The sequence below is a fragment of the Cervus canadensis genome, chromosome 1, assembly GCF_019320065.1.
Source record: "Cervus canadensis isolate Bull #8, Minnesota chromosome 1, ASM1932006v1, whole genome shotgun sequence".
Taxonomy (NCBI): Eukaryota; Metazoa; Chordata; class Mammalia; order Artiodactyla; family Cervidae; genus Cervus; species Cervus canadensis.
In genome coordinates this window covers 32769563-32792510 of record NC_057386.1, presented here as the reverse complement: position 1 = coordinate 32792510, position 22948 = coordinate 32769563, and the positions used below count along the sequence as shown (strand labels likewise).

At 58.1% G+C, this 22948-nt stretch overlaps 2 protein-coding genes across 6 annotated transcripts; both read right to left on the bottom strand.

Annotated features, from left to right (window-relative positions):
* Positions 1-379: 379 nt before the first annotated feature.
* Positions 380-15085, bottom strand: PER1 (period circadian regulator 1). 5 transcript variants are annotated; one of them, XM_043474838.1, is made up of 23 exons: positions 14933-15085; positions 9136-9558; positions 8918-9016; positions 8664-8818; positions 8228-8349; positions 7937-8138; positions 7732-7783; positions 7450-7592; positions 7023-7101; positions 6839-6945; positions 6521-6674; positions 6326-6434; positions 6103-6234; positions 5792-5897; positions 5534-5699; positions 5316-5446; positions 4939-5118; positions 4094-4336; positions 2630-3234; positions 1982-2162; positions 1596-1785; positions 1117-1267; positions 380-708 (listed from the first exon to the last, which is right to left on the bottom strand). In XM_043474838.1, the coding sequence occupies exons 2-23, from the start codon at positions 9414-9416 to the stop codon at positions 439-441; spliced, it is 3858 nt and encodes a 1285-aa protein (XP_043330773.1). In that variant the 5' UTR covers positions 9417-9558; positions 14933-15085; the 3' UTR covers positions 380-438. The 5 variants fall into 5 exon arrangements, with proteins under 5 accessions (XP_043330773.1, XP_043330765.1, XP_043330783.1 ...); XM_043474830.1 differs by lacking the exon at positions 14933-15085 and adding an exon at positions 11049-11216; XM_043474848.1 differs by lacking the exon at positions 14933-15085 and adding an exon at positions 10490-11014.
* A 1721-nt stretch (positions 15086-16806) lies between these two features.
* Positions 16807-20657, bottom strand: VAMP2 (vesicle associated membrane protein 2). The gene is made up of 5 exons (XM_043474820.1): positions 20509-20657; positions 19883-20003; positions 19254-19412; positions 19107-19158; positions 16807-18499 (listed from the first exon to the last, which is right to left on the bottom strand). Coding segments are annotated over exons 1-5 (351 nt in total). The 5' UTR covers positions 20511-20657; the 3' UTR covers positions 16807-18482.
* Positions 20658-22948: the final 2291 nt, after the last annotated feature.

The window sequence follows — 22948 nt, the reverse complement described above, 5'->3', positions numbered from 1 at the left end:
GGTTTGGACCGCAGGGTCCTGCTTGGGCCTCACACCCTCCTCCTGCCCTCATCTGGGGAGGAGGTGGGGGAGAGGGCTGACTCCCCCAATAAATAAATGCAGCCCCAATCCCCAGGGACAGGGACTCCGGCTCAGCTGGGACTTGGAGAGACCACTTCAGCAGCTTGTCAGCAACCTTGTCCAGGAAATGGAACGACTCCTCACCGGGGACGTGATGGGAGGCTTCTCTGGGCTGGGCTGGGCTGAAGAATGCCACCCTCTGTTCCCAAAGAGGCCAGAGGCAGCCCCTGGGTCCTGGGCTGGTGATGGGGGCCCCGCCCCACTACAGCAGGAGAAGCTGGAGCAGTTCTCTTATTGGTTGGTCCAGCCACATCTGAGTTCTGAGGCATGAGACATGTAAGTTTCTCATGCACACCTGGAGGTGGCCCCAAATGGAGTCTAGCTGGTGCCATTTTCTGTGGCAGGTAAGGCTGGACTGGGTGAGCTCCCACCTTGCTCTTCCTCTTCCATGGCCAGGTCCTGAGAGCTCGAGACCCTGGCCCCAGCTTGGGCCTGGGCCTCATCGCTGCCCTCACCCTCACCACCACCGCCACCACCCTCGCCTCCACCCTCCTCCATGGGCTCCAGCCCCAGTCCATCCACTTCTGAGAAGAGAGGGTCATCAGGATGGCCATGCTCTTGGGTGCTGCTACCGCAGTCCACACAGGCCTTGAAAGAAGAAAGGGTATGGGTGAGTCAGGCAGATTCTCAGTGCTGACCTGCCAACCCAGCTCCCCTTGTCCCCAAGCCCCAGAGTACTTTCCAAAATGTATGCCTAGGAAATACTAATTCAGGCAGATGCACATGGGGTCAACAAGATTGGAAAATGTGTCACATCCTGTCTCCGGACCCCACTGCAGGACAGCCACAATGTATATTAGTACAGGACTGGCCCAGAAAAGGTCCACAAAACTCACATGGTTTAACACTAAATAACCCAACACCAAGCTCAGTGGAATTAACATCCTTCAGAATTAATGATCCAAGGAACAGTGACGGGATCAGCCCTTAGCCTCTGTCCTTTCAACTTGAGCTCAATTCTTTCTTCACCCTCCTGGCCTGTACTTCTCCTCTCACCATCACATCAAGGGCCCGAGGCAGTTGACCTTTCCGGACCCAGGAGTGCACAGCACCCAGTTCCCTCCGCTGGTCCTCTGAGAACCGAGGCTGCTGCTTCTGCATGGCCCGGAGCCGCTCCCGGTCCTGCTTCAGCACAGAGGCCATGTCCCTGCTCCGGGAAGAGGTTCAGGAGGCAGAGAATGGGAACTGGGGCCAGGGCCCACAAGGAAGCTGGCACTTTTCTTCTATCACAGCTCCCCTCTCAGTGCCTCATGCTTTTCCCCAGAACCGTGTTCTGAGACTTCAGGCCTTCCCAAGACCAGGAAAGCTAGTCTCAGCCTGACTATTGCTGGGGCTCCAAGGGGCAGGAGACAGAACAGAAATGCCCCAGGGCAGAGGCAGGCCCAGGAAGAAAACCCCAAGTTAGCCAGGGAGTGAGGGGGGCAGCGTCCCCACTTCTCTGAAGGGGAGGCAAGGAGTGCTCCCAAAGTCCTCACCTGGAGGGCACCTGATAAGTCATCATGACACGCTGGTCAGCATTGGCCATGAGCAGCCAGATGGGATCCTGGAGCACGTACTTAATGACCTGGTCCCCAGGCTCAGCTCTGGCCTGGGCAGCCCCAGCCTCAGCCTCTGAAGAATCGATGCTGCCAAAGTACTTGCTTGTGTGGCTGCTCTGACTGCTGCCTGTAGAGTGAGAGGCAAGCAGCCAACAGAGTCAGGTCAGCAGGTGTTCCACCAGACCTCACTCAAGGTCGCAGGTCCAGCCCACTGGCCTTAGAAAGCAGTGCATGGACCCAGGCCACTCAGCCAAGGTGGGACCTGGCTTCCCAACTCCCCAGACACTGACCTACTCTAGAAAGTATTGGGGGGGGGCACTCACGTGTGATGCTGGCAGAAGTGCTGCCCCCCTCATGGGAGCCTGAACCAGAGCCCAAGCCGGAGCCCAAGGAGCCTGAGGCAGCAGAGCCGGTGCCAGATCGCGAGTCCTCTTGTAGCAGCAACTCCAGCAGGTCACTGGAGCCCGAGAGAGCGTCCTGGTTGGAGGACTCAGTTACCTCCGCCTGGGGGAGGGGAGGCGAGGGGGACAGGAAGGGATTAAGGAATCAACACCTAGGCTTCCCTTTTACTGCTGCCACTGGTTGGGGGCACACCCAGCCCAAGTGGTCTCTTCCCACTCCACGACACTGGGCCCAGGCTGAGTGAGAGGAGAGCTGGCGAAGAGGAGGGACGTGACGCTGGACCCCTTCCAAGTGGCAGACGCACTCTCAGAAGTTTATGGGGATGTCCTCGCCACCTGTCAGACAGACAGGACTGTCCCCACTTCACAGATGAGGCAGCTGATTTCTGCCTTGTTCAGAAACTCAGCTGGGGTCTCCCACCCCATGACCCCATCCTCTGGGGACAACCAGGAGGGCAGGAAGAAGCATGAGAGGGGAGGACCGGGCGGTGGGGTGGGGGAGAGAGCCACGCGGGGGCCCTAAGAGGACGGGGGCCCTAAGAGGGCAGGGGGAACTGGGTCAGAGCTCACCAGTCTGGCCTCTGGTTCAGCCTCGCTGGGAGGGGGGGGCCCAGCACTGCTCCCAGAGCCCCCTGCCGCTGCACCCCCCTCACCGCGAGGGGGCTCCTCAAGCTGCAGCAGGTTTAGCTGGAGCGGGGAGCTGCATCTTGAGTTGAAGAGCGGAGAGTCGGGGTGGTGGGGAGGGCTGGGGGGCAGCGGGGGCAGGGATGGAGACGGGGAGCGGGAGGCAGGGGTCGGAGGCCCCTCGGCAGGCGTCTGGGGTGCCCCGTAGGGATAGGTGGATGGGGTAGGGAACAGATAGTTAGGGAGCACTAAGGCCACCATGGGGGTCACCAGGGGGGCAGGGAAAGCTGCAGGAGGCACAGACGTGGGAGCAGGAGGGAGAGGCTGAGGGCCGCCTCTCGCGGGGAACACGGGGAGGGGGTATGGCTGGACCACAGCTGGGAAGGGAGGAGTGGCTGGTGGCGGGGGCCAGGGGGCAGAGGGTGGCACAGGCGAGGGCTGGGAAATGTAGCCGGGGGCTTCGGCCCGAGCTGTCTGGTGGTGACGTGAGCGCTTGGCTTTGGATCGGCAATGGTGGCGGCGGCCGTGGGTGGCAGGGCTGTGGTGGCAGCCTGAAGGGAGAAACGAGGGTTAGCAAGGCCCTCAGCCTGGGGGTTAGGCCCCTGCCGCCCCCACTGCCCTGCCGCTCTGACCAGGGAGAGGGTAGGTGAAGGACCTATGGCTCCCCGGCCCACACATAACAGAGGGGACTCGGGGAGCCTTCAGGGAAGAATCACGGTGACAGGGGAGGATTTACAGACAAAGGAGCCAGGGAAAGGAAAGGTTACATGAGGGGTCGTGCTGGGGGTGTGCAGAAGACAGAGGCATGCTGGCAGACAGGAGGAGGCAGGGTAGGTCCATGGATGAGTGGGCAGGTGGCTCCGATCCCTCCGCCAAACTCCAGCAGGCGCTGCCAGCCTAGGTGATCCTCCTGCCAGTTGGGCCATGCTCTGCCTAGCTCACGACGGAGTGAAGAGGTGGGCAGGAAAGCCCAGTCCTGAGGCCTTTAGGGAGCCTCCCGCAGGCACCTGGAGGGCAGCCAGCTGCCCCCGAAGCACTGATCCTCTGCCCCATGAAGTTGCCCCAATTCTCCCAGCCAGTCTACATAGACCTCCCAATCAGCAACAACGGAGTCCTGAGTGGCACATTTCCTGTCCCTACACTGGGCCTGGAGCGGCTTACCTGAAGCAGAGAACCTCGGCCTGCCTCTGAGTGCAGCTCCCCACGCTGCCCTCCTCGGGTGGCAGCCCAGGCCCCCACCCTAGTGCGGAGGGGCTGGCGAGGGCCCTATCCCTGGGCAGGGCCCTGGTGGTGGAGGCAGCAACAGCCTGGGTCCCTGGAGCAGAAGCATCTCCCTCAAGAACTCCCTCCCCCAACATTCTGGTCCTTGACTGGGCAGCGGGCAGGCTCAGGGGCTTCCCAGGTGGCTACCTCGCTCCCCAGGGGCCGAGGGGGCTGTGGAGGAGCTGTCTAGTCCACGCAGCCTGCTGAAGTCACGGAAGCGGCTGAGGAAGGCCTGCTCCTCCTTCTGAGTGTGCAGGGACAGCACGGCCTTGGTCAGGCCCACTGGGCGGTAGGCGTCTGGGGCTGGCTCAGGGGCTACCGTGGGGCTGGGGGCTGGGCTGGGAGCTGGACCGGGAGGCAGGCTGGGCACGTCCTCCATCATGATGATGTCTGAGGAGGATGAGATGAGAGAAAGGTCAGGAGCACCTCACGATTAGCACACCTGCACCAACCCCTCCACGTCCAACAGCTTAGCCAAACCCCCAGCCTCCACCCTGCGGCCAAGCCTGGGCGTCCCCTGCAAATCCTGGCCACCGCCTCCCAAGGACCAGCTCTAGGGAGCTCCACGCAAAAGTGTCTCAAGAAGGACACTCGGTCCCTCCAGGGGCCTTACCCAAGGATGATACCCCCATGACCCTCCTCGGAAGGGAAGCCTACCCTCACTCTCTCCTCATGCATTTTCCAGATCAATGCCCAAAGACCCTTCAAGGGTTTTTCAACAGTCCTTGCCTTCAGACCCTCTGTGGGCAGCACCCTAGGTTGAACCCTGCACCCCAGACTGTGTGTGTGAATTGACAGTAAGAACACAAGAAGCAAGGTGGGGGACAGACAAGGCAGCAAAGGCTGGCGGGCGAGCAGAGAGTGAGAAATGCTAAGAGGGAGGCTCCTTTTCTCCATTCGGGGCCAGAGGGCAGGAGAAGGCAAGGAAGGAGGGGGCTCTGGCTGAGAGATCAGATGGGGCCCCGGTTCTGCGCCCTCAGCCACACCCATACCCGACTCCGGGGGCTTCTTGTCTCCCACATGGACGATGGTGGAGCTGAAGCTACACTGACTGGTGACGGACACCACGCTCTCCGCCTTATTGGCCAGGGCGAGCGGGCTCAGGGCTCCTCCTCCCGCCACCGGCTCCTTCAGAGGGGCGGCCCCCTCCCCGGGCAGCACTGCTGATGCATCTGTGCAGAGAGACGGTGCCAGTTACCACCCCGCCCCCCTGGGTGGCTGGGAAAGGAAAGCCTGGTGCGGAGGAGATGGATGGCACAGGGGAGGCTGGCAGGGGGGCACGACAGAGTGAGGTGGGGGCCCCAAAGACATGTAGAGGCACAGGGCCAGAGGACAAGGCGGTGGGAGCAGGGCAGGCCCCAGTCTTCACCTTTCTTGGCGCCCACCGAGACTGGGCCTGTCCGCTGCTTGTCGTCATCAGAGGCTGAAGAGGCAGTGCAGGAAGAGGAGGAGGCACATTTGCGCTTTGTGGTGCCGGGGAGGTTGCAGCTCTCCAGGTACCTGAGGAGGCACCAGAGGACATGAGGGCAGGGTCTGGGTGGGGCGGGGCCGGGGCCCCAGGCAGAGAAGCTGCCAGGATGGCCTGACCTGAGGATGCTGTCCAGGCAGTTGATCTGCTGGTAGGAGCAACTGGAGGCTTCTTTCCGCTCAGCCTCCTCAATGGCCAAGGCCAATGGGGCCTGGATTGGAGCTGGGGCCGCCTCCAGGTCTGGGGATTGGCAGGGAAGGGTCTTGGCCTTGAATGTGCCAGTAGCTGGTCCAAGGAGAGAGAAACTCCTGGGTTGGGCTGAAGGTCTAGGGACCCCCCCTAGGCCTCGCTCCCCACCCACACCCTCGCCAACTCACAAGGGACGCGGGGCCGGGGCAGAGGCCGGGCCCGGGACTCAATAAAAAGCTGCTGCCCCTGATGCTTCACTAGGTGCACATCCTTACAGATCTGCTGGAAGGTCACCTGTGGGACAGGGCAGGGAGTGGGCAGCACTGGGGGGCCTGGCCAGCCTCGGGAGCCCAGAGCGTAGTGCAAGAGAAAGGCCCCAGTGGGGAAGTCACGACGAGAGCAGAACAAGAAAGGAAGGAGGTGGATGATGCTCCCCTGGGCTTGGCAGTGCTGACTCTGAGGACAAGGGGACAGGACAGGGGACTCAAGGGCCACTCACCGGGGCAGGAGGCCCAGGTCCCTCGGCATCACCCCCGTTGCTCTCACTGGAGGAGCCAGGGCTGAGGAGAGGGCCGGAGGAAGGCACCGGGCCGACTCCACAGAAGCCCGTGGGGCTGGGGCTGTGTACAGGCTGAGGCAGAGAGAGTGACAGTGGGTTAGATGGCCTGAGGCCCACTCCGCCCTCTTCCTTGTCTCCCAAGCCCCCTCCCCTCCACCCTCACCTGTAACAGCAGCCGGTGGATCTGCTCCGAGAGCTCTTGGATGTCAGAGTCCAGGGACAGAGCGGGGCTGGGGGCCGGGGGAGTGAATACATCTTCATTCAGGGGCGCCCTGTGGGGTGCAGGAGGGGAGCTGAGCCCTGGCCCCTCCACGCTGGCCCGACCTCCAGAGCACGATTCAGTTACCTGCTCACTTACGTGCGTACTTTGTGGCGGCCCAACACAAAGGCCACCTTGCGGCTCCAGGGGTGCACAAAGCCAGCCCAGCTGGTGTCCATGGTGACATACTCCCCGTTACGGGCACAGAAGCGAATAGGGGAGTGGTCAAAGGGCTGGCCAGCCAGCTGCAGGACTGAAGGCCATGGGAAACAAGGTGCAGGTCAGTGGGAGGGAGAGCTAAGTGAGGTGGAATCCCCCCAACCCCGACATCAAGGCACCAAGAGACACAATCACAGGGGCAGCCCTAAGGAAGCCCTGGAGACAGCTGGAAGTGCGATCAGGAAGAGAGAAACTCACTCTTCTTGTGAATGGCCAGCATGAGGGGTCGGTCCTCGGGATGCAGGAAGAGGAGCACTGGGGCCCCCAGGAGGTCCTGGGGGAGGTAGCCCAGCAGCGGGGCAGCCCTGAGAGGAGAGGGGGTGTCAGAAGGGCCAGAGCCTCAGCCCTGACCACCTCCTTTTCCTCCAGGTCCTGACCTCACCTCTCATCCACGTCCTGGAAGAGGCAGCTGGGCGTGTGCCGTGTGGTGAAGATCCTCTTGTCAGGGGGGATCCGGGGAGCTTAGGCACAGGAGGCGTAGCCATTGGAGCTCATGCAGAATGCTCCATGTGCTGCCTCAGGCCTAGGCTGACTGGAAGATGACTCCCTCCACAGCTCTCCCCTGGGCCCCCTGGCCTCCAGAGACAGTCTGGACCATCTCTGTGCCCCACGACAATAACAAAACTGAAAACCAAGGCACTTTTCTTTGCCTTCTCCTAACTTGGAGCTCTTACCCAACTCGACCTCTAAAGGGGTGTTCAAACCCTCATCCTGTTCCAAAGTTGTCTCCCAGACTCCTGTTCTGCCTCACCCCCTAGAGGAGGCACCCTTCCTCCTACCCCAACCAGGTCAGGCCTGGGGCTGCCCACCTTCATAACCAGAGTGAATGCGCTCTGCAATGAGCAAGCAGCATGGCTGAGCAGGGGCCCCGTCGGAGACCCGGATCTTGGTCACATATGGGGTTAGGCGGAATGGCTGGTACCGAGGCCCCGGATCCCGGTCAGGACCCCCTCTAGCAAGGAAGAGAAAGGGGCATTAGAGATGATCGGTGAAGAGCCACCCACCCCCCAGTTCAAGGTCATGGCTGACCCAGCAAAGAAGAGCAGGGGGATGGGAGGTGGAAGGGGTCTGCTCCCATGTCTCCCACCAACCTGATACGACAGAAGACAGACTTCTCCTGGGTGAAGTCCTTGAGGCCTGAACCTGAGACAGACCAGGAGGGCAGTGAGTATGGCTCCCCATCCCCTCCCTGCGCTGAGAAAAACCCAGCGAGGAAAAGCCTGGGTCCTCTGGCCCCTCACAGGAGTTGCTTCCAGGGACTGGTCATCTTCCCCCCTGAGCACCTGGGGACCTCACCTGAGGAGGCCCCTGGGCCCCAGGTGGGCAGGCGGGATGGGGTGGTGGAACTGTAGAAGACGCCCACATCCTGAGGAGCCAAGAGCTCCGAGAAGCGGGCGCCCCGGAACACATCCCGCTTGCAGCGCAGCAGGACACCGGCCTGCTCGGAAATGTAGACGATGCGGCCTGTCAGGAAGGAGACAGCCACGGAGAAGGTGTCCTAGGCGAGAGAGTAAGGATGAACGCAGGTTCAGGAGCTGTGGAAGCAGGGCTGGGGGCACGTCGGGTGCAGGGGCGGGGTGCACTGACCTGGTTGCGGAGTGTATACTCAGACGTGACGTGCTCCAGCTCCTCCAGAGTATAGGTGGACATGTCCATGGCACACGGTTCGCCCTCCTCCAGGCTCCACTGCTGGTAGAACTCCTGGTTGGCTGCAGGGGTGGGTGGTGGTTTAGTCCCTCAGTCATGTTCAATTCTTTGCAACCCCATGGACTGCAGCCCACCAGGCTCCTCTCTCCATGGGACTTCCCAGGCAAGAATACTGGAGTGGGTTGCCATTCCCTGCTCCATGGGATCTTCCCAACCCAGGGATGGAACCCAGGTCTCCTGCACTGCAAGCAGATACTTTAACGATTAAGCTAAAAGGGAATCCCTGTTGGGTGTGGGCAGCAGCACATTTATCGAGGAGACAGCTCCCCACGGTCACCCAGAACCTGACCATTACACTCCCAGGAGCACCACTCACCTTGCACCTGCTTGACACAAGCCAGCGCATACTGCAATGTGGCCAGAGTCCCGGAGCGGCCCTTGCCCCTGCGCTCTGGGGGCAGCCGAAGCTTGAGCTCTCGCAGTGCCGTCATGAGTTCTTTCTGAGTCCTTGCCCGAGCTGACTGTTCACTGCTGCAGGGCCCACAAGGAGGGAGAGGGTACAGGCATTAGCCCCAGAGCCTGGCCCTCAGTCCCCTTGCCCCCATCCCCCCCCCACCCCGCCCCACAAACCTGCAGCCACTGGTAGAGGGGTTGTCTGGCTCAGAGCTGGCACTCAGGAGGCTGTAGGCAATGGAACTGCTGGGTGGGGATGGGCTCTGAGAGTTCGTGCTAAAGGAGAAGCAACAGGCCCACAATGAGGAGAAAGTGGCTAGCAGCTGGGGCCTGTCTCCCAGCTCAGATGGCTCCAGAGACCACTCCCAGAACCTGCCACACCCATCCAGACACACCTCTTGCTGCTCTCCGTGGTCTCCAGCAGGGCCGAGTCCTTGCCATTGCCAGAGGAGGAGCTGTGCGAACTCCGCTGAGATGCACCCCTGGACTCGGGTCCATTGGACTCATTGCCGCTGGAGCCATTGCTGTTGGCATCCGTGTCATCAGCCAAGCTGGGGCCAGGACAAGGTCGGTGCTCTGGAGGCCCAGGGGATGGACCCCCTCCAGGACAAAAGGGTTCCCCTGGCCTGAGGTCCCCTCCCCCATCAGCCCCTTCTAGGGGGCCGCTCCTGCTCATGTCTGGGCCATGGGGAGGGCAGGAGAACGGGGAAGGTGGAGAGGCCAACACAGACGCTCAAGGGGGCCAGAAGGCCTGGCTAGAGGAGGGAGGTGAGAGACCCAAGCCTCAGAGGACTGAGAAGTTTGACCACAGTCAGCACCTGAAGAGACCAAGGAGAAAAACCTGGGTTGTAACTTCACAACACCTGTCGGCTTCACTCGGACCCTCCCTTGCAGGGCCCCATACTGCTGGGACCGAGGCTTCCAATAGGCAGCCTGGGCAAGTTCTGTTCCTGTCCTCTTAGCCGTGGCTGCAGGTGGGTTTTCCCCCAACATCCCCTGTCAGTGTGGCCTGGGTTAGACAGAACCTGAGCGGTCGACTAGGACTACAGCTGTGAACCACAGCCTGGATACCTCCCATCCCCAAATTCTCATCAGTTGCCTTCCTCTGCCTGGGACATCAAGGCCTCAGAGCAGGGGTTGAGCCTGCCGTCTCCTATATTTAGGCCTCCGGGCTAATTTTACCCGGGGGCGGCACCACCTCCGCCGCACATGCGCGCGGACGTGCGCTGCCCCACCACGCGCTTCCGCCGCCGTCGCGGTCGCCAGGGAAACCGACGTCAGCGGCTGAGCTCAGCGGTTGCTGGAGGGCCCACAAGAGGGCGGGAGGGGCGACCCCTCCCCCCTTTCTCGGCGGAAGCAGAGGGAACGCCACCCTCCCACACTGGCAGGCGCAACCAGGGGTCGCCCACCTCTAATACATCCCAGGTTCCCGGAGGCCTTGGTGGCCATAGGAAGAGGGGCGGCCATCGGGGTTTCAGAGGCTGGCCTTGCTCCCCAGGGCAAAATACAATCACCGCCGCCCTCGGCGCAAAAGCCTCGGCCGGGTACTCGCCAAGATCCCAGTTATGCTAGTCAAGACAACACAGCCTTCCCTTCTCCGGCCCCTGCACCCTCTCCCGACCCACAGGACCGAAGCCGGCACCTGCCATTGTCAGGAACCCATAAATCCTCTCTCCTCACTCCCCTACTTTTCTGTACACTCACCACCCCACCCCCCTCAACACACACACCCATCCGAGGCAGACATACTCAGCTCTGACCAAGGGACACACAATAGCCAGCAGGTAGTTCTTCCCTTCTCCAACCACACCCCCAAGCCCAGAGCATTTTCTGAGCTTCAGGAGAAAAGGGAAGGCTGTGGCCAACAGCAGGAACTAGCACCGGGAACGGGATGTTCCAGCTAGAACCGGGCTGACATCACGGCCGGCGCGAGGCCAGGGATTGGAGGAGGAAGCGCAGGGAGAGCGTAAAGCCCGAAGAGGTCCCGGTGCTAGGGCAAAACCGGGGACCCCAGAGTGACAAAGGCAGCAGGGGAATGCCTGGTGAGGGTCGGTGTGAGGCCGGGATGGCTGGGAGCCGGGAGAAAGCTTGAAGTAAGGTAGGCAAGCAGGAGTGCGGACGCTCAGTACATGGTTCGAGGAATACCTACGTCCCCGGGGACAGAAAGGGGGTGGACGACCGCAAGCAAGGCGGATTATTGGTGTGCCGTCTGAGCGCCCGGGCCAAAAGCGGTCCATCAGGCTGCAAGTGGCGGCAGTCCGGTTCGAGGCCGAAGACTGGCCACTGTGGTGGCCGCGGAGATGCTTACCTGGCCGCGCGAGCGCCCTCCGGCCGCCTGCCTGCCGCCGTTGCAACCCGCAGCGGAGTGGAAGCTCAGCGGGGCCAGGAGGCGGGTTGCATAACGCCAGGCACTGCCCCTCATTGGCCTCCTGCCGGTGGAGCCGCAGGCCCCGCCCCCAATTGGCTGGGGATCTCTTCCCGGCGCCTGATTGGCTACTGGCCCCCACTGAGGTCAGGGCTGTGTCACACACACCGGGCGCACGTGGATCTGGGTGCTGGCACTGGGCTGAAGGGCCCCAGACACCACAACCCAGCCAATGGGCGCAGGACGTCTTGCACAGTAAATAATGGAAGGGAGGGGAGGGGAGGGGAGGGAAGCTGCCCCTATTTGGGGAAAATACCTGGGCCACAGTAGATATTTAAGAAAGGTCTACTCCCTGAACTGACCTGCCCTGCACAACAGGACACCCTGGCCTCGCCAGAGGGTGGGCAGAAAGAATGCAGACCTTAGGAGGTGGGCCAAGCTGGATGAGATGACTGGTCGTTGGGAGAAGAGGGACAGACAGAAACCCAGCTTGGCTTTTCCAAGATTCCCCTCCCCAGCCTTGTTGTCCTCATAAAGCCATATCCAATCCCTTGCTCTGACACTTCAAATCCTGTGGACAGCTAGGAGGAGGGCAATTTGAGGTGGGAGTGGAGTGGGGTGATGGATGCCAAACAATGGAAGTGGCAGATAGAACCCAACAGAGGTTGTGAAGGGAAACAATGGCAGGTGCTTCCATGCCACTCTGAGCAACCTACGTGGTGACTAGTGCTTCTCTCCTGAGGATGCAGCCACCCACAATTAGGGCTGGCCCTGAAGTGAGAGCCAGGAAGCCAGGGCTACAGGGCAACAAAGGGGGTGGCTGAGAAAAGAGACCTTATACACAGAAAATGTGGGGTGGCAAGGCCTTCAAGTTCCCACCACCAGCAGAAGACAAAGCCAAGCACCTCATCATCTGTCTCCTTAGCTGTATTTCCCAGCCCCCAGAAGAGAACCTAATACACAGTAGGGTGATTATAAACATGGTGACTTTGTTGTAAATATAGCTAGGTTAGGAGAAGGGACGTCGGCAATAGAGAAGGGGCTGGAAATTATAATTTATTTTTAAGAGGCAAGGAGCAGAACCCTGAATCCTAATTTGGGGGAATAAAGTGCCAGTTTGAGCCGCAAAGAGCTGCAGTTACACGGACCCCCTCCAGTCAAGACTGAGGTGTAGTTCCTGTAGGGCTCCCTGGAAATGTGGGTGGCAAGTGAAGAGGTTGATGCTGACGTAATCAGCTGTGGGTGCACATCCCTCACTGTCACGTGGCCTAAGCTCTCCGTAACAGTGGTGTTCCCCATGAGGGGCGGGGGTGGCAGGGCAAGAGTCTGTGGAAAAGCTAGACTCAGGAAGGTTACAGAATAACCCAGAAAAAAAAAAAAAAACAAAGCAAGAAGTCATAGGAAATAGAGGATTCCGGAACCTAGATTCTCAGTATTCTCTCCTTGAAAATGCTCCCCCCCCCCCCAACTCTTCTACTGTGGTCCAGTCCCTTGTCTCCTTTTCAGACACCTCCTCTCTGGAAACCGCTTTTCCTCTTCTCCCGCACTCCTTGGGGCTCTAGTATGATCTGCCCCGACACAGGCGGTCCTTGCTGTCCTCCTCCACCGCCACATTTTTCTTTTTCGTAGACAAAAAGGTCGCGCTCCACCCCACCCGCTCTCAAGGCCCTAACCAGAATCCTGCCTCACGGTACCCACAGTAACCAGGCCCCGCTGCCGTCAATGGAGGAGAGGGGGCGGGAGGCGGTGGTGACGTCAAGGCGGAGGAAGGGGGCGGGGCGAGGCAGCCGGGGAATGTGGGGCAGGGAGGCTGGAGAGGCAGTGGTTTGGGAGGCGGCCAGCCCGAGAGGGCGGCGGCCAGTGCACTTGGGAACATCGTGTACTTTTGGCAAGTATCCCAGGACATGCACCCGCCTGGGCGCCTCCCCCAGCCCAACGACAGCCGTCCTGTCCCCAAGCCAGGGATTCCTGGAGAGAGGATTAGGAGGAAGGGGTCCCCCCTCTCTCGCCCCCATGCCTGGCTCTCAGCTCGAGGCTCGCATCCGCCCTCCCCCTGGCTTGCTCCTACAGCTCCTGGCATTGGCTTTCCCCCTCTCCCAGACTGTATACATCTGCTGGCCCGGTCCCAAAGCCAGGGCGGGGAAGCTGGAGGCCCAGGTTCTGCAAGAGACCTTTGCTCTTCCCTGAGGCCCCCTTCAGAGCTTGAATCTCTTGTTACTATGGCAGCAGAAAGAGGGAGGAGGGATAGGGAGGAGAGTGGGTTTAGGATGAGGAAATCGAACTGGAAAAGAGCACGTAGCCCAGGCTAGAGCCTGGATCTTGGGAGAGGAATAAAAGGGAAGAATGAGCAAGCCTGGCACCTCAGGACCAGAAGAACCAGGAAGAGGGAAATGGGGAGGACGTCACCACAACTCGCAGAAAAAAAAAAAAAAGCCTTAAGAATGAAAGAATAGTTCCCAACCACAGCATTCACATAAATTTTACACACTGTCACTGTTATTTTGTCACTCCATAGCCATTTTTTTAACCTAAATAAATAAATAAAGACACGACCCAGGCATTGCACTGAGCACTTTCCATACGTTATCTTCTTTAATCTTCAGAACAATTCTGTGAGATGGGCATCATTATCCCCATTCCACAAGGACCAACTAAGCCTCAGAAATTACTAAACTTGCCTAAATTGCTTCTTAATATGTTCTCAGACTCTAATAAATGGGGCCCAGGATTTAAATCTGACCTCTGATAATGGTTCGTAATTCTGGCCTCTTACCCTTCAGGAAACTGTTGAGGTGTTACCAGCTCTGGGTACCTGGGCCTCTCAAATACCCAGTCAATTCTAAGTTTGGTGCCTGAAACCATCCACCTCTTCCTCTCCCTTAGGACATTCAGTTGGCACTCTGCACACACTTCAAATCATCACAGTCCCAGTTTTCACATGCTCACAAAGCCCTTGAGAACACCCTAGCAGCCACCGGCCCCCCTGATTTCCTAGGAACCCCACTTCCTCAGTCTTCCACCTTACGGCAGATCACTTAACCACAGGCCTGGCTGCTTGTACAGACAGATACACCCTGTTGGTGCCTCCTCACTCCAGGAGCTCAGGAAGACATATGTACAGCCAATCTGCACAAGCCCATTCTCCCTCTCAGGATCTGACAGTGGCTACCTCACGTTTACTCCCAAGAATGGCTCTGAAGCCCAACCCCTCCCTCTTACACATAAGAAAGACATCTAGAGCTGAGATTTGATTAGCTCAGGGTAACACAAATCACCCCACCTGCAGCAACCCTTTGGTACCCTCCCACCTACCCTCCCAGGGCCTCTCTCCAGTCTCAGAACCCCTGCCTATTTCAAGTGCTTAAGGTACCAACCCAAACAGCAGTCACGCTCTGGAACGCCCCCCACCGGTTCTCAGGGGTCCTGTCCCATAACTCCCTGGGAGCAGGGTTCTCAGCTCCCTCAGTTTGCTAACTTCCAAGACTCTCGCAGAGGCAATCAGGGGTCCAGGGACCCTAGGGCGTTGAGGGATCTGATGTAAGGGACTCCCGCTCCCCTCTCTCTAGAGTTGAGTTCGCAGTCCCTATTCCCCCACAACCATCAGAGCTCGCACCGCGGTGATCACGCCATTTGGAAGATCCCTGGAGAATCTCACGGACAGAGGAGCCTGGTGGGCTGCAGTCCAGTGGGTCGCAGAGTCGGACCCTACTGGTTACTTAGCACGCACGTTTCACTGCACTGCAGTAACACCCCTCCTTATAGAACACATCACCGTAGAAAAATCCATACCGACCGCCGCTCCTCACCCCCCACGCCGGAGCACTCACCGCTCGGCGCGCACGCCATCGAATTTCTTCCCAACTAGGATCAAGGGGACTTCGCTTCTCAAGGCCCGCCCGCCGACCAGGACGCCACGCCCCTCAAGCTTATTGGCCTAAGAGCGCGGACCCATGCCCCGCGCCGCGTGCGGCCACCCAGACCCCGCACTGCCACCATTGGTGCCGCCCGCCTCCGTCATCTTCTCATTGGTCAGTTTGTCAACCAGCAGTGACAGATCCACGTGCGGGAGGGGCCGCCCTAGCACGTTAATTGGAAGTCTGATCGAAAGCCACGCCTCCACCCACCTCCGAAGTCTTTATTGGCTGTGGCAGCATTGCCTCCCCCCCGACCTGCCTAGGATCGGTGACGCAAACGCCAGTCCAGCCCTTCATTTTCTCATAGGCTGAGGTGTCTCGGAGCTGTAGAGGACACGTGCGGGCCATCTCACGCGGCAACTTGTTTACCTAGAAGCCGGGGATTTTCCTTGACGACACTCTGCCCAAAGCCTGTAGAGTCTGCGCATGCGCAGACGTGACCGGTGGCGGCTCTGGTAGGGGCACTTTGTGAGCCGTCAGGCGCGTGACAAGAGCGCCCCCGCGCTGGGACTTTGGACCTGGGTTTCTGAAGCTCCTTGAAGCTGAAAGGTGGGAGCCTTAGGGTGAAGCCGTCTTCAGGTCTCAGTACCCTGTCATGATGACGATAGCCACCTTCCACGTTTTTTGTAGGCCAGGAGGTGCACTGCTTACAAACTCGGGAGAAGGCAGCTGACTTAACTTCCTACTACCTCATAAATGAGACAGAGCCAGAGAAGTTACATAATCAGTCCGGATTAACGCTAGTTTCTAATGGGGTCAAGATTTGGTACCCTTGTATCAGGTCCCTGATAAAGAAGGTGGGTCCTAAGGCCTGCGGTAATCCTAAACCTGTAAATTACTCAGTAGATAAAGGGCGAATAGGCCCTGAGCACTGTCTCAAAAATAGCCCTCAACAAGTGAACATTATTATGACTGTATACCTAATTGCAAGAATCACCTGGCTCCTTTACAACTGCTGAATCAATCTCCGGGGAAGGAGCTTGAAAATCTATTTTAAAATGCGTTCCTGGTAGTTCTTAAGAGTCCAGAAGTGTGGGAAACACTAGGTTTCCTGTGCTGTTGAATCCTCATGCTGCAGCCCAGAAAAGTGGGCCCTCCAGAACTTACCGAGCACTCTCCACGTACTATTAAAGTGCCTGTGGGCAGGGACGCTAGGGTGCCACACCATGAGTGTTACCGAGCTGGAAGTTAAAGGAGTTCAGTATAGTGTCTAGGGTCACCAATCCCACAACAGAGCACAAGAGCAGCAGGCCGTCTAGCCACAAGAGTGCAGGGGTGGCAGGCCATCTGGTCAGCTCCGAAACACACTTGCCTGGGTCTCCCTGAGCGGCTTTGTTCAGTATTTAATTCCTTCTGGATGCTGGCACTGTGCTAGTCAGAATGAGAGAGAGAAATTTCATGGTTGCCCATCTACTTCAGGCCTAGGAATAAATGACCACGGGAGAGACTGAAAGCATCTGAGATTTCAAGGAGTAGAAAGGAATCCAGTAAACAATGGAGTATGCCCTCAGGGATGGGAGAGCAGGGAAAGCTAGGAAGCCATGCTTCCAGGTTTCCAGTGTCAGGGTTCACCATGCTGACACTGGGATCAGGAACATTTTCCATTACCAACTCCTTGTGCCCCCTCGTGGCCACTTTGAGAATCATACTTTGCCTTTGCCCTGCCCTGCCCAAGGTCAGGTCCCTCGGCAAAGCTGTCTCTTCCAGATGTATCATCTCAACATTACAGTTATACCTGCAGATCCAATATGCTTCCCACTGGTTAAGAAAAGATCTTAGACCACCACCTGGTTACTCATTACACATTTATTGTACATTTTCACAATCTGGATGCGCCACAGAATTGGGGGCATGGGGTGAGGGAAGGGGGGCAGGGGATACTGGGATAATATGGGGGGGTCTAGAACACAGCACCCCCACCCCCAGCATCTCTCCCTACCCTTTCACACCACAGCTTAGATCTCCCTGCTCCCCCTCCACACAAAAACCTCAAGTGTGGGGAGAAGAAAGAGTTTGGGGGTCCCCTCCAGTGGCAGGTTAAGGGAATTCACCCTTAGACCCCTAAAATTGTGCCATTTAAAAAGGTTATCAGACCGTTCCTTTATCACTTCACCTAAGGGGGGAGACAGCTCTCTCTGGGCTTGACCACCCTGGAGAGGGGCAAGAATCCCCATCTTCCAGCAAGTCCCATACGCATATTGGCAGTGACTAGTACCCCCGCCCTAAATTCAGGGGGGCAGTCAGAGGAGCTGGGCAGTGATGGGGTAACACCCCCCCCCATGTGAGGGAGGGTTTTCAATCCACCCCCCAGCAGGGGTGGGGCCAGAGATTTCAGGCAGGATTTGGGGGGATGATGCCCTGCCCCATCCTCCCCAAGGCAGTGATGACCCCCCCACACACTGTAGCCACCTCTCCCAAAACAGATCGGATTGTGGCCAACCCCCAACTCTCCTGGTGGGAGGAGGAGGAGGCAGACCAGGCAGACAGGAGGGAGGGAGACCCCATGGGAATGTCAACTGAGTGCCCCACATGAAAACTGGGGAGCAGGAATGTGGGGAGAGACTCCAAGTGGCAGAATTATTGGTCCATCATAACACACTGAACTCCAATACACTTACACACCAGCTGGGGGGAGGGAAAGGAAGGACAAGAGGTTTAGAAAATCAGGATGGGGAGGCAAACTGGACTAGAGGGGCTGGAGGGGGTGATTCTGGGGGCCAGAACAGCCTGGCTCCCCAAAAGCCCAGGCTCCCCACCATCTGCAAGTAGTCATGCAAATGAATGTGTGATACAAGGACCAACAGGGACTAAATCCTCAGTAAAAAAGAAACACAGGTTGAAAGACTGAACAGAAAAGTGATAGGAGGGAAAGAAAACCAAAAGGGATGTCAGTAGGCAAATGGATGCTAATTAACATGCTGGAAGCTCCCAGAAGACCATGGGATTCTTAGGACCAAGAGGGACCAGTCTCAGAGCCTCCCAATGATGCAAAGAAAATGCACCTAGGGAAGCCTGGACAGTTGCTTTTTGTCTTTTTTGTAGGGGGGGTGGGGGTGGAGGTATGGGGAAGACCAGGGTGGGAGGAAGGAGCAGCTAAATCCAAGGGAAGGAGAGGAAGAGGAACTATTGCATAGCAGATGCAAATGAAGGGGACTTGGGGTTGGTCAGGAAGAGAGGGAAAGGGAAGGAGGAAAAGAGGAAAAAAGGAGGTGATGGGAACCTCAGGAAGGGGTGTTAAGGACAACTGGAAAAAATCTTCTAGTAATAAAACTACAAACAGACCAAATATATATAATATTATATATGTATAAATAACAGCTGGCTATTTACAAGGGGGCACACACACGACACACACACATGGATCCGGGGGAGGTGGGGCTGGAAGATATGGCTGAGAGGTGGAGGAGCGGCTGGGGATTGGGGAGAGAGGCCCTTCTCTGGGCAGGGCAGGCTCCTCAGGGGTTTAAGAGCTGAAGTAAACTGTGGAGAGGGAAAGAGAAGGAAGAAGAGGGAGAAGGGAGGAAGAGAAAGAGAGAAAGCAGTGTGTCAGCCCGGCCCTGCTCCCACCTTCCCCACCTCCCAGCTAGGTGACATCCCTTCCCCTCTTGGCCTCAGGTTCTTCATCTGTAAAGCAAGGAGGCTACACAGATGGGTTCCAAGGTCTTCTCAACTCCATCGTATGGCCTTGGAGCCACAGACCCCTAATCCTCTGAGACCACAGCTCTCAAACAGTGGGGTGGTTTGCTTCCCAGCCGTTTCTCAAGCCCCTTGGTCTCTGCGGCTCTCCCACTCCCCAATTCCAGGTTCCCAGTCTATTATGCTCTTAGGCCCAACAGGGCCTCAAGGGAGCCTTGGGGATCCACCAGCTTTCCTGTTTCTGAAAATCTTAACAGAAATTGCCCAGAAGCAGGCAAAGTGCAAGCTAAACAACTTCAAGGTTTGGGGCTCTAGATGAATCAGAACTGCTATTGGCAACCATATATGCTTTTTGCTGAATACTAAAATCTAGGTTAATGACCTTCAAAACCCAGAAACCGCAGGGGAACCCTCTCCAAGAAAGGGCCCTAGCCACTCCCACCGTACTCACCGATGATGATAATAAGGATGATGGCGCAAATCACTCCCAGGATGATCATCATCTGGGGGTGAGAAGGAGGCTCAGTGAGACAGACCAGGATACTCCCATTCACCCACCCCTCCTCTTCCCTGTCCTCCCGCCTGCCTCCACCCTTACCTTGAGGTTTTTCCACCAGTATTTGCGCTTGAGCTTGGCTGCACTGGTTTCAAACTGGGAGGCCCCCGCCTGGAGGGCGTCGGCACGGTCGTCCAGCTCCGACAGCTTCTGGTCCCGCTCCAAGACCTTGTCTACATTCACCCTCATGATGTCCACCACCTGGGGGAAGGCCCACAAGGCAGGGGGGTGTGTGCCAAGGCCCATCTCAAAGGGCACTCCTCCACCCACCATGAGCTCACACAGGGAACAGGCACCCCCATGTGGCATGGTTAACATGCCAAGGACATATACAGAACATGCCTAGCACACCAGAGATATGCAAGGAGCACACAGCAGGGGCATGTGGTAGCCAGACCGCTCGTATGTCACAGCAGCACCCTCTATTTACCGAGCCTCAAGCAGCCTGCCGTTCACCAGAGTACCCACCCAGGGTGAAACACCCCAGGTTAGCCCAGACCAACATCCCCACGGGCCCTCCCGTGCTTGCATGCTGACAAGGACGGGCCATGGTATATTTTCGTACCCAAACATGAACTGCCATCACCCCCCAACCCAAGATGGACCCCCGTACCGGTTTGTCAACCCTCAAGGTCCTTCCCACTGTTTCGGACACCACTAACCCCACTCACCTCATCCACCTGGGCCTGGGTCTGCTGCAGTCTCCTGTTACTAGTGAGGTTTGGAGGGGGCGCAGGAGGGCCTCCCTCCCCAGCCGGGGCGGCAGGGGGGGCGGTGGCAGCGGTAGCCGACCTGAGGGGCAGGGACGGATTAAGAACCAAGGCCTGCAGCCCTTGGCCCCGCAGCCAGGGCTCCGCCCATCCGCCTGTCCCTCCATCCGTCCCTCCCTTCCTTCTTGCCGGGAAGAAAGCCACACGATGCGAGCCCTGGCCTCCGTCCGGCCCCGCGGGCGAGCTGCTGCGTGACCTTGAGGGAGGCCCCCTCCCCCTCGGGCCTCAGTTTCCCCGCCTGTCAAATGAGGGCGACCTCACAGGACACGGTCCGGGGTGGACCCGGCAGCGATGACAGACGCGGAGCGGACAGACGGGGGGTCCGCTCCCTCCCGCGGCCAGGCTCCGCGCGGCCAGCCCGGACCGCGGGGCTCTCCTGATGCCCGCGCGCAGTCACGGGCGCCGGCCTGGTCTCGGGACGCGGGGCGCGTGGGGGACGCGAGTCGAACCCCGGGCCCTCCCCAGGCCCGGGCCTAAGGGCGGCGGCCAGCGCCGGCCACCCGGTGCAGGTGCGAGCGCCGACTCACATGGCGGGGGCAGCGGGCGGAGGACTTGGCAGCGGCAGTGATGGCGGCGGCGGCGGCGGCGGCGCGAGCTGGCTCCGACTGGCGCTGGCTGCCCGGGACGGGAAGATGGCGGCCGCACGTCACCCACATCCGGGCACTGCGGGCGGGGGCGGGGCGCGGCGGGCCACTAGTCGGCCGCGGGGGCGGGGCGCCGAGGGCGGGGATCGCTGCCTGCCAGGTGGCGGGTCCGGCGCCGCAGGGCCCCAGCCTCTCTCTCGCGGCCTGCGAACCCTGAGCCTGGTGGGTGGGCTCCCTATATCCACCACGAGCCCACCGAGTCTGACCCCAGCCCTCCCCGTCGTCCTCGCCGCTCCCCTGCCCCCCGCCTACGCCCGCCTGGCCCTTAAGGCGCCCTTCAGCCCCAAACACATCCTCCTCCTCGGTGAAAGCTCTCAACCTGTCCGCACCCCACGCAGCCCCAGGTCCCAGCCTGCCCCCACATCCCAGTGCGGGTTGAGCAGCCTTGAGCATTTGGAAGGGGCAGGGGGGTGGGAAATCAGAAGGGGCAAGTGCAAGTTGGAGGTAGTTGAATAGCTGGGATCCTGGGAGTGGTGGGAATTGCTCCTCAACCCTCTGCCTTGCGAGTGGATATCCAGAAGGAAGTCTGGGAACCGTGATAGCACCCCCTCCTCGCAACTGAGGTTCAGACCAGGGTTCCTTGGCAGGCAAGGCCTGACTGAGGTAGGGCAAGCTTGGGAACCCGGGAGGAGGGCAGGAGGCTGCCCTGTGGGGCCGCTTCATGTGGTGGCTGCAGACTGGCTGAAACCTAGCTCTGACCCAGAGTTGAGTAGCTACCCTGGCAGCTGGAAGAGAGCTCAACCTCTGATCCCAGGCACAGGGCTAAAGGACAAGACTTACGCATTTTATTTTGTTTTTGTTTTTCAGCTTTTCTTTAGCGGGAAGGAGAGTAAGTGGGCAAGGGCGGCACCTGTGGTACCCAGGGACTTGGTACTACTTTACCTAAGGATTAGCCTTATGGGTGTGACATAAACAGCTCCTGTCCTACCTGTAGACCCAAAATATATTAGGTGTGTCTAGTCTATACCTATATTTGTTAAATGGCTGGATGTAAGACATGGTAGGGAATTATCCACAGCCTGTTCCACACCTGGTCTCTGTTTAGGTCCTCTAAACCGGCTGGGCAGCTCCCACCCACCCACCGTGCTCTTTCCAGCAGGAGTGGCCCCTCAGGAAGGAGAGGATGGGTGTAAATGAGCTGCCTGTCCGGTGGGTTGTGACAAGACAAGCCTTAAGAGTGAAGAATGAGGCCCAGTGGCCCTGTTATAGAAACCGTGGCGACAGAAAGAGACAAGCAAAACTCGGAGATGCAGAACAGCAGGGTTTATTCAGCACTGGTGCAGGCACAGTGGAGTCGCCTCCAGAGGCTGAGCACCTGGGGGCTTCGTTCTGGGTGTCTTTTATATGGCGCGGGCTTTTGGGTCCTACTGACTTTCCCGCCTAAGCAGTTTGGCTGACACAGTAAGCAGGCCGGTTCATAGAAGCAGAGGTGGTGAGCAGCAGTAAGCAGGCCAGTTTACCAAAGCAGAAGCGGTGAGCAGTGAGCATGGCAGTAAATTTAAGCAACTATTTTAGTTTCTTTTTTTTTTTTTTCTTCTTCATTCCTCCCTCTTGATACTCAGGGTGCATCTGCAGCCTCAGAGAGTATCATCATCTGCTCACTGCTGGTATCCTCTTATATGTAGTGGTCGTCTTTCTTTCAACACCTGTCTCTATGAAACTTTTTACAGTGCTGACTAGGAGTGGCATGAGACAAGGAATAAGCTCGCATCCAGCGAGCATGACCATGACTACCCTGATTATTGTCTTAATTTCTCCTAGCCAAGAGAACCATCCTCCGAAGAGGCCCTTTATGTCCCATCCCTTCCAGTTCTGAACTGGGATATGGGCAGTCTTTCTGATATTTTTAGCTATGTCTGTTAAGGCCTTTCCATTGAACCACCTTTTTAACTCCTTCCCTCCTAGCCTGGTCCTGTTTCCTGCCCCCATCTGACATCCCAAAATGAGTCTGTCGAGTCCAGCAGGCCATCTGTCTTGGGATGCCATAGCACATTAGGCCTTTCACACTGAGGGCTTTAATTATTCCCTTCCAGTAATGTTTCCCTTCCCTAGTGCATGGACAGGCTGAACTATTAACATGTGGCCTGTTGGTATGTATAGTAAGTAAATCATTGGACCCGTTTCTCCTCATTGTAGAAAGATTCCATACATTCAGAACAGTCATCCTGACTCTCAGATGAGGAGGGGATTTTACAAATTAACAGAACTATAAGGCAAAAATATGCTGTTTTCATATTTAAGCTGATCACAGTAGGAGGAGACTCCAAAAAATAAAAGCTATGAAGAGGTAGGCAAAGCAGAAGGAGAGTTTTTGAATGATAGT